At 40.1% G+C, this 16,875-nt stretch overlaps 2 protein-coding genes across 2 annotated transcripts in view; both read left to right on the forward strand.

The window, feature by feature from the left end:
- The window catches only part of LOC115727986 (disease resistance protein L6-like), a 449,825-nt gene that overhangs the window by 180,620 nt on the left and 252,330 nt on the right, over window positions 1-16,875 (forward strand). The window lies entirely within an intron of this gene.
- Window positions 13,983-15,759, forward strand: LOC115729845 (cytosolic sulfotransferase 12-like). The gene is made up of 2 exons (XM_030660476.2): window positions 13,983-14,988; window positions 15,748-15,759. Exon 1 carries the CDS (start codon window positions 13,983-13,985, stop codon window positions 14,985-14,987), a length of 1,005 nt encoding a protein of 334 aa, XP_030516336.1. The 3' UTR covers window position 14,988; window positions 15,748-15,759.

A 16,875-nucleotide genomic window follows, 5' to 3' on the forward strand; every position in this document is an offset into this window, starting at 1 on the left:
CTTGATCTTTTACGTTTACGTCTACCGGGTTTCACCCGGGCTGGAAGTGGTTCAGGTGGCTCCCTATTAGTCTTTTTCCAAAATGTCTCCCCTTGAATCGGCATCATCATGTTCTCATATGCAGCTAAAAACGTGGCCTTCTTATAACAGTTATCAACATAGTTATATGCATCATCTTGCCTATAATGTATAGCAGAAATGGCATGAAGACAAGGGATGCCAGATAGCTGCCATCTTCTACAAGAGCAGTCTCTCTTGAACACATCCACCACATACTTCTCACCCTTATCGTTCACCTCATAGCCAGAATCACCATTCCATATCACTTGGCAGCTTATCGCACAAGCTCTACTTTCTTCTAGCTTTCTTACGATTCTTGGACCAATGTTCCTTCTCCACCTAGCGCATTCATCCCTTTGTGTATGCATCCTTGTCATTATCATTATTCGTATTTCCTCCAACATATCGTAAATGGACTTACACCTAGCATGTATAATTCTTCCATTGAATGCCTCGCACAAGTTGTTATCAACAATGTCACATTTCACATCGGTGGTAAAGAAAGCCCTGGACCAATGCTTTGGCTCCGTTTGAACCAAGTCATAATATGCAGCGGGACTAATTTTCTTCAATGCCTGTGAGTGTTCATCATACTCCTTCATAGTATTGCTCTTAGCACATTTCCAAAACAATCTTTGCATTTGTATTCCCTTATACTTCTTGCCCCAATTAGCATAGATGTGTCCGGCACACATCCTATGCTCAGCTGCGAGTAGCAAGTTAGCCATGGCTTGTACAAGGCCCCGCCAAAGATGATTACAATTATTTAGTGTAACTATATAAGAGGCATAATAAGTAAGAATCAAATAAGGAACTTACCTTTTGTTTGTCACTAATTACGACCCAACCTTGTCCATGTGTGCTCAAAATGTTGAGATCATATGTCAATTGTGTTAAGAACCACGTCCAAGTGTCGCTACTCTCAACTCTGACAACCGCCCAAGCAATTGGAAACATCTGATCATTTGCATCCCTTCCAATAGCGCACAAGATTTGACCTTGACAAATTCCCTTCAAGAAGCAACCATCTAACCCCACAACTTTCCTACATCCACCAAGGAACCCTTTCTTGCAAGCAGCAAAACAAATGTACATTCTCTCAAACAATGCCTTAGATTCCATCTTTTCAACCTTCAAAGTAATAGTACTCCCGGGATTTCTCTCCCTAAGCTCCTCTGCATAATCCCACAGCTTGGCATATTCTTTCTTATAGTTTCCCATCAACACTTTATAAGCAAACAACTTAGCCTTCGTACCTCGAACTATACTTACATCTAAGCCCAATTGTTCCTTGATTAACTCCCCGAAAGCAGCAGTTTTAATAGTTGGCATTGCTCTTATTGTAGGAAGATAGTGGTTTGCCAACCAAGAACTTGTCACCCTCTTGTTTTTGAAGCTAATGCTACGGGTATGCTGTGAATGGTAGGTCTTCACATGAAACGATCCACTACGATTATCAATAGATCCAGAAATCTTCCAAGGACAACTATCATGAACACATTTTGCTCTGACAAACTTCTTATCATTTTTAGTAAATTTTATCTCTCTACGCTCAGCCACTGCGTATTTTATCGGGGCATCTTTGAATTGTTTATTATTATCAAATGTCATCGCCACAGTAAACACAGGCACGGTACAATTAGGATCATGTCTTGGAAACCGACTTCTCCTTCTAGTAAAATCATCATCTTCCCCCTCTACATCGGACTCCAAACTCTCATTTGTATCTGTTTCATAGTACTCTGTCTCATAACCAGCTTCAATAGAAACTACATCACCCACATCCAATGGTTGGGGTGGTACTAATGAGGTGGATGATTCCCCTATTATTAGATCCTTTGTGGTCCTCCCGCGAAACTCCGTCATATTCTTCCTTGCTTCTAGAAGCTCCTCATTATCATGATCATCATCATCAATCAAGAAACTTATATCGCCAAGAAAGGCTGTGTCGTCGTCATCGTCATCATCCACAATGTCACCCTCTATGCCATTATGATCATCTTCATTAACTAAGTCATTAGGATCCAAACCCCCCTCGTTCTCAATGACTATCTCATTAGCAACATCATCACGAGCACCCTCATTGACCCCCCGACCAACACCCTCACTCTGACTAGCACCCTCGCCCACACCCATATCGCCAGCTTGACCATCACCCTCGCCTACTTCATTGGTTGCAAAATTTTCTCCATATATCTCAATTAAGCCATGATGTAAATAATCAAAAACTAGATCAACAACACTGCTCTCATTCCATATATATCTCAATCCATCTTCTAGAGACTTTCCAGGATACTTAAAATAAAGCTTTTCAAATTTATTTTTCACCCCATTCTCAATGTCTCTAATGAAGCTTTCATAGCTCCTTGAACTGATATCAACTTTTACCAAATCGGTCTTCCCCCCAACATATTCAAGCATTGGGCGACGATACAAATTTCCACCATGGAAAAGACAGACCCATGCTGATTTATCACCCATCTCGAAGCTACACAAAAAATGCAGTGTTTGTTATAAGATTTTGGACGATGAATCTCTTATACAATGTACATGGAGAAATTACAGCTTCTTCTGAATGAAACACACATCTTTTTCGATGATTATTGTGAAGAAGAACGCTAACTAAGTTAATTTTAGTATGTAAAGATTAGAAAGATAAAACAATAACATAGCATAAGTTATATAATATAATCTAGACTTAAATCGGTACTAGTGCTTCTCGTTAAACACTAGCCTGCAGAATAAGTCTTTTAACAATTAAGCCATCCGGACGAAAGATGCAAGAAGTGTAATATATGTCTTGCACTATTGAGTTCTGCATAAATGACCTTAGTTTGGTTGATACGAAAAAAACTAAGAGCAGTTTTATTTTTCAATTAATCACTAGAGCTTCAATACCTACCCAACAAATGCCATAAATCGTGCACCACACATCACTAGATGTCAATAAAATAATTTGGAGCTCAGAAAGAAGTACCATGCCGATAGTCGGATAGAACCCGGACTCATTGTGTTATATAATGCAACACGCCAAGAAACGAGGCAAACAGATTATATAAAATAAGATAAACACAACACACTCCGGTTGGGGTCATGATAATATACCTTTTTGACCGTTCTTTGTTGAGTTCGAAACCACCACGTAGATTTGTCGTGTTCGCTCCACACTTGCCGACAACACAAGCAAGCCGGGACCACAACAACACTTGCTCGTGTTTGCTGCACTTTGTGACGAGGCAAACCGGGCCTCGACAGGTTGTGGATGAATCGGGTCTCGACCGGGTTGCGGGCTAATCGGGTCCCCACCGGGTTGTGGGCGAATAGGATCTTTGCAATTTGAACGAACGAGTCTTAGATTGCGACAGACGAAGGCGTTGGGCGAAAGGAGGAGTGATTAACCGAGGAAACTCACGGATGAACGCCTTCATAGGACGAGATCAAATCTATGGAAGTTTTGCGAGAATTTTGGACGAGATGAAATTAGGGTTCATCTAGTCACCGAAGATGATTTGGGAAAGAAACCCACGATTTGTGTTTTTGAGAAATCTAGTCTAAGTGCTGCCGTTTTGGGCTTCTTGAAGATTTAGGCTTTTTTGAACGAGCAAACGACGTAGTTTTTCTCTCCGGCGTCCATGTCGGCGCCAGCATGGCCGGCCGGCGCCGACTAGGATTCCACGCTGGACTTTTCCGGTTACAAATCGCCGGATGGACTAAATCGATATAATTATAAAAGGTTTAGGACTAAATTGGCCAAAAAAAAAGTTTTGGACTGAATTGGCACAATTACAATAGGTTTAGGACTTTTTTGGTAATTTTCCCGCCAATGCCATGGATAAGTCCTCAAGACGTGGTCGTTGGGAGTCGGACCCGAGATTTCATCACTTTAATTATCTAAGGTTCAGGAAACTCAACCAACTCGTCCAACGCCTCATTGGCCAGTTCACATTTTTTTAGACTCCTTGGGAGACCATAAAGGCAAATGTGCAAATAAATAATGGAAGCATCATGCGAGGTTTTTCTAAACAACGTCCAATCCACCGTCGAAAACTCTATCATAAAAGAAAGTTGTGACGGTCCAAAGGGACTCGAATCATATCGCTATGGATCCCACCATGCAACTAATTTCCCCTTTTCTCGCAAAGCTCCACAAAGGAATTTTTAAATGATTTTTTTAGGAATAATAGCACCAAAAACTAGAAATTATTTTTGCTGGGTATCAAAATCCAAACTCCTTTTTTTTTTGTGTGTGTCATAAAGAACCTAAACTTGTACCAGTGTGCCAACACATTGCAATCTCAAAAATGAGACAACATATAAAAATACTACATGAAATGCATGCTGCAAAGTGATTTCTTAAGATTTGGATTCTCTTCCCACTTTAGTCAAGTTTCATATGACACGATCACAAGGAGAAATGTTTCCACTTTCAGTGAAAAATTAGCACGCAATTTTAATTGAACTGTCAATAGTTTGACTTCAACTTTGTCGCACCATGATCCGACAAAACCTAACACGGGCAAAAACTTGGAGGCGAGGCTCCTCAAGCTATCTTTTTGAGCGACTATCTACTGCATCTAGAGGGAACGAACCGCAGACAGTTTCAAAATAAGTGAATTGAGGCTCATCTTTTATTGGTTAGGATTCATAGAGTTGTAAGGGGAAGAGCGTCACTCTACCACAATTATAGGGCTTGCCAGACAAATGTTTTACTAGCTACCACATGGAGGCTTCCTTCCTTCATATTCTCGCATAATTAATCTCTTTGTAATGCTAGAGAATTCTTCTGAGCTTTTGTACCTCATTTGATTAATGATACTATTTACACCCAAAAAAGTGATAATTAAGGAACGATTTTCTAAGTCGTCGTTGTCTTGGACCACCATCAATGTCCGTCATGTGCTTTAGAATCTTTTATTGTCCTAAAGGTCCGCCGTGCCAACTAAAATCAACAACTTTTCATTTTATTTCAATTCCACGTTTCGCACACCAAAGTGGAGTATCCCAGTCAGCTAAGACTGGTGATTACTTTAACCGAAGTGCCCCATACTTTTTAGATGGTATGTGTTTTTGAAGTTTCACGTTCTTAAAGTTTGTACGAATAGACGCCTTACCCAAAAAAAAAAAAAAAAGTTTGTACGAATAGACACCTCTCTTTGACAAGAATCATTTTTATAGACATTTCTTTTTCACATTTATAGAATTAGCTTAATGTTGTTTTTATAGACGTTTCTTTGTATTTCCAAAAGCAATTTAGATAATGTTTGTTTTTAAATAGTATGGTTAACACGTGATTTGCGTTTCCTCTTATCTTTAAAATTGAACACGTCATGTAATCTCATTAAATTTTACTACACACTAATTCATGTATAGAATTACCTCTCATACACAATAGATTTTTCTTGCTTTAGACAAAGCTTATATGTCAAACCTTTTTTAGTTCATGACATTCTTCATTTCCATTAATATTTTTTCTATGTCAATGTTGAATAAGTATCTGCCTAATTTGGTAAGGATTATTATTCTATGCAACTCCAATGTAAACCTTCCTGACGGGTTCAACATTGAACATGTGACATGTTTGCTTCGAGATAGCAATGCAATAGAAACCATCCACATGTTAATTATCCTATGAAGTGTAAATTATATTTGTACCGACGGTACACCTAATAAAAACTCTGTCAACATACCTTGTTTTAATGTTTGAGTTCCTTCTATTAAATCAACAAATAACCAACAAACCACCTCACATGTATCACTCTACAAATCATCCAACCCTTTATTGATTAGTCGAGCTTAAGATTTATGCGCTTATCTTTTTGTTTCATTATGTTGACATGTTATCTTTAATTTATTTTGTTATTATTATCTCTCTCTAATGAGTGTTCCTCTTTTCATGTGGAGAAAAGCCAATGATTTCAGGAATGATTTAGTAAGAGCATCTTGCCCCACCTTGACTTCATAGCGAAATTGCTTATCGTGCTTTAGAAACGCATCCGGGCACTGCCAAATCTTAAGCATAGCATCGTCAAAAGTATGGGAAGGATACTTTTGTTCCCTTCTTATTTCGACGTGTTGTCCACCACAACATGTACAAGCTGGCATTATTCACAAAAAGTATGGAAGTGGCAACATTTCGTTTAACATGGACAAAAAATCATGTACTTTACCAAAAGAAAAAGACAACCCCAATATTATAAATGATCTAAATGGATTTGTTGGGCAAAAGTGGTCAATCCAACCTAGTGCTGGTTGTTAAGATTCGACGCACAATCATAACGAAATAAAGTGTAAAAGCAAGAAAGAGAAATCGAGACACGAGATTTTATCCCGATCCACCCTTAAACTAGGGCTACGATCAACAGGGGATTCCACTATAACTAGCGTCTCATACCTCTTATTACATCACTCAATTATAAAAGAAAAAGAATACGGATAGTACAAGCTATTCATGAGCCCAAATCCAAATCATTAATAAAAAAATTACGGGCTTAAATCGAAAAAACGTAGGGTATTATCCAAATCGTTCCTTAATCATTCTAGGATTGGCCTATATTGGTCCGGAATATTCCCTCGACAATTTTCATAGTCAAAAAGTCAATGCGGGATCAAGTTCTTAGGTCCATATACTTGATTTTCCTAGCTAGCCATTCCCATTTGGTTAGTCTGCTCGAGAGAGATCAATTCCGAGTGAGATTTAGCTGAAATACATCTATGAGATATCTCGGTCATTCTTAGCTTCAGAAGTGGGTCGGAATTCGGGATGTCACGGGACCGATCTTTTTTTTTTTTTTTTTTTTGTAAAAGAAAACCTAATGTTTAGTTGCCTAGGCTTATGATTTGCTTTGCTTTTTGAACTTCCAATATTACTATCCAATTTCCGGTTTTAGAGGGATCCGGTCCGGTTCCCGGTTCCTAAAATTGGAACCGGTGATTGGACAATCCGGTTCCCGGTTCCGGGGCCTAAGACCAGACCGGACCAGTGTTTTTTTTTAAAAAATTTTGCAAAAGAAAACCTAATGTTTAGTTGTCAAGGCTTATGATTTGCTTTGCTTTTTGAGCTTCCAATATTACTTTCCAATGCATTGTCCATAATGCGTCCATCCTCATCAGATATTGTGAAATATTATTAAATTACTGTTGAGATTTTAATGTTACAGGTGCATAATTTTTTCATGAACACCGATTTCTTGGAACCGCCCCGGAATCGGACCGAACCGAATCCGAGAGTGACCGGTTTGATCCATGGTTTCGAAAAATGGGAATTGGGGCTACCGGTTTGGTGCTCTATTTTTTATGAAAACCGAATCGGATTAGGAACCACTCATTCTTGATGCAATGATCACTTGTTCGGACTTCAAGGATATCAACAAACACGTCATAAAGCAACTTGCAGATCCTGCATCTTATCCACAGAATGCTGACTCTCTTAAGCTCGCCAAACCACGCAATTTTGTTCCCAAGGTGCAGATTAAGGATCTCCAAACCGTACCTCCTTTTTACGGAGACTGCCCTATCCTAGACCACCACAAACATCCCCAAATAATATACAACATTGAACCCAAAAATCACATGTAACCTTATACAGTCTCAGCGTTCGAATCCTCTCGTTAATTAATATTGTTGTGCGAAATAAGCGATCAAATAATAAAATAAACATAACAAAAAATAAATCGAACATCGGATATATGTGATTCGGTCGTAGAGATCTATGCCCACGAAGAAAGTAGTAACGAATTCCACTATAAAATAAGCAATATAATTAGGAGATTACAAATCACGCTCGATTCACTCAAACACTCTCAATATCTTTCAGTCTTAATTATATCTAATAACGCACATAGTGTTTAGCTTCCAAATTCCTCACGAAATAATTTCTTAATCTCAAGAAGGAAATTTTTTTTTTTTAAATCTAAAACGAAGAACTTTCATTCAACTGGAAAAGATGATGGGGCCCGACAAATGAGCCTCGGAACATAACAAGTCCAAAAGGGTTTATGGGGGTAAATCAACTCAATTTAAAGTAAAGACTTGATTCTATTGGCTTTGGCGGCCAATTTGCAATGAAATTAGACTCTGTTACGGTGTTGGTTTCGGAGCTTCGGGAACAACGGGAGCAAGCCAAAGCATTCAGAGAGAAGTACACGAATCTCCCACGGAGTAGAGCTTGGATTGCATATGGCTTTTACCAGCGGGAGACTGTCTGATTAACTCCTCTTTCTTTCTCTGCGTTAGAAATCTTAGGGTCCTGCAGGGGCGACGAAGCTTAGACTGCACAGGCGTAGCTATCGAGTAATCGTCCATGGTGGTCGCGGCACACGCATGCCACCGTTCCCTTCTCTTCTCCCTGCAAGTAAGATCCATCGATATTTACCTTCAGTGTTCCAATCTCCGGAGGAGTCCAAGTTTGGGAGGACCTGTCGAGATTACGAGGGGATTTCGTGCTTTTGTAGACCCTAGAAACAGGAGATCCGCGAAGCCACAATTGCTGAGTCCACCGTGTTTGCCGGATCTGGTCTTAGATTTTCAAAGATAAAATTGTTCCGCGCCTTCCACATCTGCCAAAGGACCGAAGCTAGTACCTCTAGTTCAGGGGAGTTTGCCCTGTTTTCCATCAGATATGCTATCCACACTTCAATTCGGGAAAGGCCTTGTGATGAGATTTGGATATTGAGTTGTGGGTTTGCCCAAACTCCTCTTGTCCAGGGACATAATAGGAATAGATGTTCGGTCGACTCTGGGACGCCTTCGCTGCACAATTCACAGACCGGATCAGGAAGGATTCTCCTCCGAAAAAGAGTGTCTTTCGTGGGTAGGACATTTTGATAAAGAGACCACATGAAAAATCTAACTTTGGGTGCAATTTTCATGTTCCAAATGCCTCTCCAAAGGCTGCTTGGTGCCTGGTAAGATGATGAAGCTAAGTTCTGACTATTATGTCCGCCTTCCCTTAAACAATTGTAACCATTTTTAACTGCATATTTGCCTGACTTTGTTCTCATCCAGATGATTTGGTCTAATGTCGTCTAGGGTCTCACCGGTACTGATAGGATTTCCTTCACTGTCTGTTCATCAAAACTGCTCCTCAGAAGTTCAGTATTCCATACATTCTCCTCATAATTAATGAAGTCAGCCATTAGCTCCGGTTCCCCTTTAGGAGTTGGACCTGTAATTACCCCCCCTGCTCAGCCATTTATCTTCTCTAATTCGTACTTTCTTGCCATCTCCCACTGACCACAGCAGTTGCTGGTGAATAGCATCTCTTGCTGTTAATATACTATGCCAACCCCACGACGGTCTTGTTCCTTTTCTCGCTCGCCAGAAGTCCCTATTCGGGAAGTAAATCCCTTTAAGGACTTCACTCCACAGAGAAGATGGGTTCTGAAGAAGTCGCCACACCTGTTTGCCCAACATTGCCTTGTTGAAAGCAATTAGATCTTTAAAACCAAGCCCTCCCAAGTCTTTCCTGATTTTGAGGAGTTCCCATTTTTTCCAATGCATACCCTGTTTAGTCACTGAATTTTTCCACCAAAAAGCTGCAATTTTCTGTTCTACCGACATGCAAATGGACACAGGGATCTTATAAATTGACATAGCATATTGGGGGAGGGCTTGAACCACTACTTTGATCAAGACTTCTTTCCCTGCTTTGGAAATTAATGATTCCTTCCACCCTTCTAACTTAGAGTTCACTCGCCCCAATATCCAAGCAAACATATCCTTCTTTGAGCTACCCCAATCCGACAGGATTCCGAGGTATTTTCCTGTCTTTTCAATCACAGGAACTCTCAATTCTCTAGCTAAATTTTCCTTCAACCTAAGAGGGCAACCTCTACTGAAATAGATGCCAGGCTTATTCAGGTTAATTGCTTGTCCTGAAGCAATGCAATACTGGTTCAGAATGTTGGCCAAACTTTGACATTCCTGCAACTTCCCATCCAAGAAGAATATAGAGTCGTCCACAAAAAATAGATGAGAAAGTGTAGGGCACCACCTGTTGAGCTGAATACTTCTAATATGTCTCGTATATATAGCATTCTTAATAAGAGTGAAGAGCACATTTGCAACCAAGATGAAAAGGTAAGTGAATAGCAGATCGTCTTCCCTCAGGCCCCTCGACGGATAAAAATACTCTTGATGGTTCTCCATGAAATTTGATACTGAAAGAGATGGTTGTCACGCACTCCATAAACGGTATAATTCAGAAGCCCATCCTCAAGCACTCAGATAATTGGCGCTTCAAAACTGATGATTTCTCTCAAAACAGGTTATGCAATCATACTTCGCAGTATAGATCACTTGTGTAGACGTTGCGGATGGCAACTAGGGGTGTGCAGTTCTAGCTATCGGAACATGTTTATCAGTTTTTGAAACTTAAAACCTGTTATGCATACCTTGAAACCTATAATTTACCCTTCGCATGTTTTAAGGTCTATTTAGATTTTACTTGTATTCTTAATTGAACGATTTCAGTGAACCATTACTTTTAATGAGCATCATTTATTGTTACAATCCACTGATCAATACTCACATTTAGTTACACGAATAAATATGATTTTTTTATAAAGTAAAAGTCTTAGTAATAATTATAGCCGAAATCGGAAAACCAAACTAGTGATTCCATATGATACAATCATCACGGATGTCATGGAATATCGCAAGATCATGCAAAGATGTATGCCAATAAAAACACGAAAATTTGCTACATGTTTCACCTACACTGGAATCGAAACTTAGAATTTACTCGTTGGAACAAGTTTTCTCATTTGAAACCTTAAACTTACCCTTCATACCTTGGAGCCTAGAATCGAATCGGTTCTCCACCAGTTCGATTACGGGTTTTAAGTTTTACCTTGGAACCATACTCACCTCCAATAGCAACAATGATTACCACAATAGCTAGCAGATACGACATCTTGTCTACACAGCTCATTCTTGTAAGCAAATCAAACATCGCAACGTGTCGAATGTCTTCAAGCCACAAATGAAGGCCAAAAGCACCCCATATGACAGTTTTCTCGTAGACATGCCGTATTACGGACAAATATGTACACAAATACACATTTTTGCTTGTTGTGGTCGGCTTCAAACCGGTATATCTATCGAATCCAGGACAAAAAAAAAAAAAAAGAACGTGCAATGTCGAACCATGACTAAATTCCTTTACCCGCGTATCACTTACCGTAATGCAACTGTTCTCGGACTTGATTTTGCATGTGGGGATCTAGTATGTGAATTTGGAACTCTGCTGATTTATGGCGCGAATGATAGTAATTCTATTTCTAGAATCAATTTCTGGCCAAGTATAGATTTTTCTAGACGAATTTTTGAGCAAATAAACGTATTTCATAACAACATAAAATTCTTATCCCCGGCACAAAAGTTCGTTTGATAGCATTATAAAAAATTTCTAGGGTTACCAGCGAATAGTGAATGGCGAAATGGCAAATGGAGGGCCAATGGACGGCGGACGAGAGAACGAAGACCGGTGAATCGGGAAATGGCGATCGACGATCGATATGATGTTGAATGGTGGCTAGTGGATGGGGGGCTAGTGGCCTCGCGGACCAACGATCGACGGATCGCAAAACGACAACTAAGGGCCAACAGACTAGCGTTAGACGGAACGGCAAATGGAGAGGCGACCGGCAATCGACGAATGACAAATGGAGGATCGATGAACTGCGAATGGGGGAACGGCTACCGGTGGATGCAAGCCTGCGATAGGTAGATGGTAGGTCGGTAACCGGCAGAACAGCGAATGGCAGCCAGCGAAGGGAGGCTCGATCGACGATCGGCAGACCGTGAAACGACAACTAGCGGATGATAGAATGACGAATGGCAACCGGCAAATAGGCAATTGCGGATAGCGAAAGGGCAACTGGAAGGCGGGTGAAAGGTGGACCAACGGACTACAAATGCTAGAGAAAGAGTAAGTGATGAGAAGAATTGTTATTGCTCATATCTGTTCCGGGAATAGAAGAGCTGAAAATTTTAATTTCTTATTTCTATTCTAGATTTATTTCCGAAACAATTTTTTGTTCCAAAAATCGGAAAATAAAATTGTGTTATCAAACGGATTTCTATTCCAAACTTGTTTCAGAAATAAGTTTTGAATAGAAATAGAAAAATAGAATATTATGATTCGCGCCTTTCATATGTTAGCTTGGTTCATGAGGAAGGGTTTCTTCTCGTTTGTGCAGGTTCTCAACTCTTGTAAATGCCGTAAGAAATGAAATGTCACAATAGTTTTTATCTCATCAACTAAATATGAAATTTAGAAGTATCTACTAAAGCCACCAATGGAGTTCTTTGAAATGAATTTTCTTATGATAATTTTAGATGCTGTAAGGCGTCTATCATAGGTTTTTGGTTTGAGTTACGCAAAATCTGTCCAAAATTTTATCTATTTACTTTTTAATGTAATTTAAGTTGAACGAAAATAATAAAAAATGCCACGTGGGAAAGAGATGATAATTAAAAAATCACTTCAGCATTTTCTATTGGGCAAATTAATGGAATAAATGAAAAGACTCGATTATACCAATTTGACAAGCTTTATGACTTGATTATACATTTTGAAAGTTTTAGATATCAATTGCATTTCGTGACTAAGTTCTAAAACTTATGTTACATTTTTCTTGAAAATTTTACATATGTTCAACAAGTCATTCGCCCAAACATTGGCCTGGTCCAATTATTTGTGGTGAGCCGTTCCATGCAAATGGATAACATTTTCTATATTCGACCCCACAATTGAAGCAAAAAACCAGAACACCACATGATTAATATGGCACATGTTATCAACGAACCCGTACCCTGCACACCCATCTTCTATCACCAACATATATTTTTGGTGAAATTTAGATATTTGTGATGTCTATCTAGGCAACACACCGATCAAAAAGTTGGTGAAAGAAAAATATGACTCCCGTGGAGTTTGATAAAAGTCAGGTTAAAAATAGTGTCCCGAATTTTACACTCAATCTTGGGACTAAATTTGCTGAGTATTCTGAAGGTTTCACCAGCTGGTCAATTGAGTCCGAAGTGTTGTAACTTTGACTAGGAAAGTCCTAAATGTTTTTGAAAAAAACTTGCAATGACTGTCCTTAGAGCATACAATGATCGACATTTTTCCGTAACGAAATAAGTCAACTCAGACCAATGATGAGTTAAAGGACTTCTCTGCATAATTTTAAAGCGTTTATGTCTTAATTGATAAAAGTTAAAACATTTAAGACTTTCGCAAAGGTATATCATCCTCCACATATTTGCATCAGCTATGTTCGACCAAGTAAGTGAAGATTATCCGCTATTACTTCGGCGACCTAATTCATGTGGCGAACAATTAAGTTCATGGGCTATGAATTAGATAAAAGCCTCCGTTTGCATCGTATCAAGAAAATGACAAATTCTTTTAAGTTGCCCATAATAATTCCGAACAATTATCAACTGGTAGCATCATGACTACTACCGTGGTTTTTTTTTTTTTCTTGGGAGAAACCGTAATCACTCATTAAGACTTAATATAAGCAAATTGTTAAACAATTGTTTGCAAATTGATCGGTGAGTTACCGACAAAATGATGACTTTAAGGTACTTTTCCGTGGTGGATTATCAACTGTTTTCAAATTTTTCAAGTGAGCTTGTCTAGTAGTTAGCAAGTTACAAGAAAGCATTAATTATGCTACGCGTATGAAAAGTTTTAGTTCAAATTTTGTAAATATGTAATCAGAAAGCATTTAATTTATAAATTATATGAGACACCCAGCAGTGCTGGGCCAGCACAATCTTCACATAAGATTTTGTTTCAAGTTTCAGACCATGTCCCAGCAATGATCTTTCTCATGCAAGAATGCTCTATTTAAGAAACATCAACTAACTCTTCACTCCAATTCTCCACCTGCTCCACCACCACCATCACCATGCAACCCTCTCAATCTCCTCCTCCAGACCATTTAAGGTACTTGCGAGAGAACGACATGCCGCAAGCAGTCAAGGACTTGGTCTCCTCTCTCCCTTCAGAAGAAGACTGGGTCACCAACACTCTCAGCTTGTACCAAGGCTTCTGGTTCCCCTCTTGGCGGTTGAATGGCATCTTCAATTGCCAAAACCACTTCCAAGCTCACCCCTCTGACATCGTCCTCGTCACCAACCCGAAATCCGGCACCACCTGGCTAAAGGCCATCCTCTTCGCTCTTTTGAACCGTGCCAAGTACTCCAACTCTGACTCACAAGGATGCCATCCTCTCCTAACCCAAAACCCCCACGATCTCGTGCCCTACTGGGAGCACAAGCTCTATTTCGAGCAAGAAAATCCCGATCTCTCTGCTTTAGCGTCCCCGAGGCTCTTCGCCACCCACTTGCCTTACTCCTCACTTCCCCAGTCGGTGAGAGACTCCAAGTGCAAGCTGGTTTACCTGGTTCGGAACCCTAAGGACACCTTCATCTCAATGTGGCACTTCCTCAACAAGCTGGGGCCGGAAGAGAAGGGCCAGATTACGATCCAGGAGTGCCTCGACAAGTTTTGTCGGGGGGTGAGCCGTTATGGGCCTTACTGGGATCATGTGCTGGGTTACCACAAAGCGAGCTTGGAGAAGCCAGAGAAGGTATTGTTCGTGACGTACGAACAGATGAAATTGGACCCGTATGCTCATGTGAGGAGGTTGGCCGATTTCGTGGGGTGTCCATTCAGCGAAGAAGAACTGAGAGACGGGACGGTGGAGGGTATACTGAGGATGTGTAGCTTCGACAATTTGAGAGCATTGGAGGTGAATAAGAGCGGGAAGCTGTGGAATGGAGTCGAGACCAAGGTGTTCTTCAGGAGAGGGGAGGTTGGAGGTTGGGTGAATTACATGAGTGCTGAAATGGGGGAGAGAATTGACGGTGTCATGGACGAGAAGTTGCATGGTTCTGGTTTGAAGCTTTGAAGTTGGGATAAATTAGAAGGGAGTGTCTGCGGGCCATTGATGAAGCTTCACCTCCATAGAGAGATGCTTCAAGGTTGTGATTCTAAGTGTTCATGTATTTGGCCAACACGTAGTTGACTAATAAAACGCTGCCTTGAGCTTATGGATTTATCTTCTGTTCTTCTTTTCAATTCGTATTTACTTTTGCTGTGTGATTTACAAACACTCTAGTTCGTATTTGTATGTCATCTGACCGATTGAGTTGCTAAATGAAGGATGTTTATGTCTTGGACAGAAAAGAAAAATTTCTTTGTTCTGTTTCCCTTCTAAGTGAACAAAACAACGTTGTATCATGGAACTTTTATAGCGAAACAAAACTGTCATTTAGAATTATCCAGTTTGGTTGCTGTTGCTTCTTCTGGGCGGGCTTCCATCAATTTGTTTTGAGTTTCATACTTTACATGGTGCAATCGAGATGGCGTCATCTTGGACAATTGACAATTCAACCGCATTTACGGACGACGAAGGTGAAAATGGCCAACTTGTCCCATGGACATGTGTGCCTTTTTTGGGACATTAGAACCGTATATGTATGTGTGTTCTGTAATGTGCCTTCCTCCGGTACGTTTTGAAAATTTAAAGGTCTGTATGATAACGTTTCTATTCCTGAGAATATATTTAGAATATAAATATTTTTTTGTGTTTCTATTTCCGGCTACGATTTTCGGAAATAGAAATGCGTTTGGCAAATACAAAAAAAAAATACTTTTTTCATCAAAAGAAAGGATCTACAACCGGTGGCCGTCGGTGACCGGTGGAGGCTGTGGCGACCGGCAGGCTGCAGCGACGGCGGCGGTGGCCAGCAACCGCTTCAACTCCTCGTCGACGATGGTGAGAGATGGTGGCTTGCACAAGCTTGCCTTCAAGTTGTTTTTAAAATGTCTTCCAAAACTCAAAAATAAGTTTTTTTTTGTTTCTCAAAAGTGTTTTCGGAATATTTTTGGAATAATTTTTTACCATATGCGTTCCTGTTTTCAAAGTGTTATGAACACTTTATGAATAAAAATACTTTTTCTAGAGTATTACCATACACACCCTAAGTTGTCCCATTGGAAAAGCTTGTGTCTCTTTCGGTAGTTAGCAAATTTAGATAACAGGACACTAATCTACAGCCCTTGACTTATGTGGAAGTTCAATATGGTGTGGGTAAAGAGGGATTGAACCGTCAAGACTGACCCACTAGCAGAAAATAGAGGCAGAGGAGGTGGTACTATTGATCAGAGGTGCTTGGAGCTCGGGAAGGGGGTACCGCAAATGGAGGCAGAGGAAGGGGCATAGCTTCAAATTCAGGAAAGGAACCGGCTACGAGGTATTAGTTCTTTAGTATTGTTGGGAAACTGCACGGTTATTATTGAATGCGAGTCCTAAATTTTTTAATTGAATCGATTTAATTTTAACTTTTGAAGGAAAAGTGTAATTATGCCCTCTCGATCAAGCTACGCTTGATTTGTTTGATGTGTCAGCCTAATCATGGCTGATTGTCTTGATTTGTTTGATGTGTCAGCCTAATCATGGCTGATTGTCTTATGCGTAGGAGTGATGGTGCAGCATGAATTAAAATTACATAAAAGAACAGTTTTTGTTCGTGGATAAACGGCGTTGTTGCTTGGTCGACCGGCTGATGCCTGGCCAATTGCAGATGAACGAGGCGGTGTTAGGTGAGAAAATATTGGGTACCCACGGGGTGCCCAATATTTTTATTTAGGTCCATTCATTTAACGACACGTGTTTAATGGCCCCCACATTTCAGACTTTTAAGAAATCTCTCCCTCTCTGACTTTCTCTCTTCCGTAAATACCCCTTCCTCTTTCTTCTTCCTCACCCACCTCCCACGGTTCCCCCCGGCCCC

This window comes from Rhodamnia argentea, chromosome 4, assembly GCF_020921035.1.
Source record: "Rhodamnia argentea isolate NSW1041297 chromosome 4, ASM2092103v1, whole genome shotgun sequence".
NCBI classification, from domain to species: Eukaryota; Viridiplantae; Streptophyta; class Magnoliopsida; order Myrtales; family Myrtaceae; genus Rhodamnia; species Rhodamnia argentea.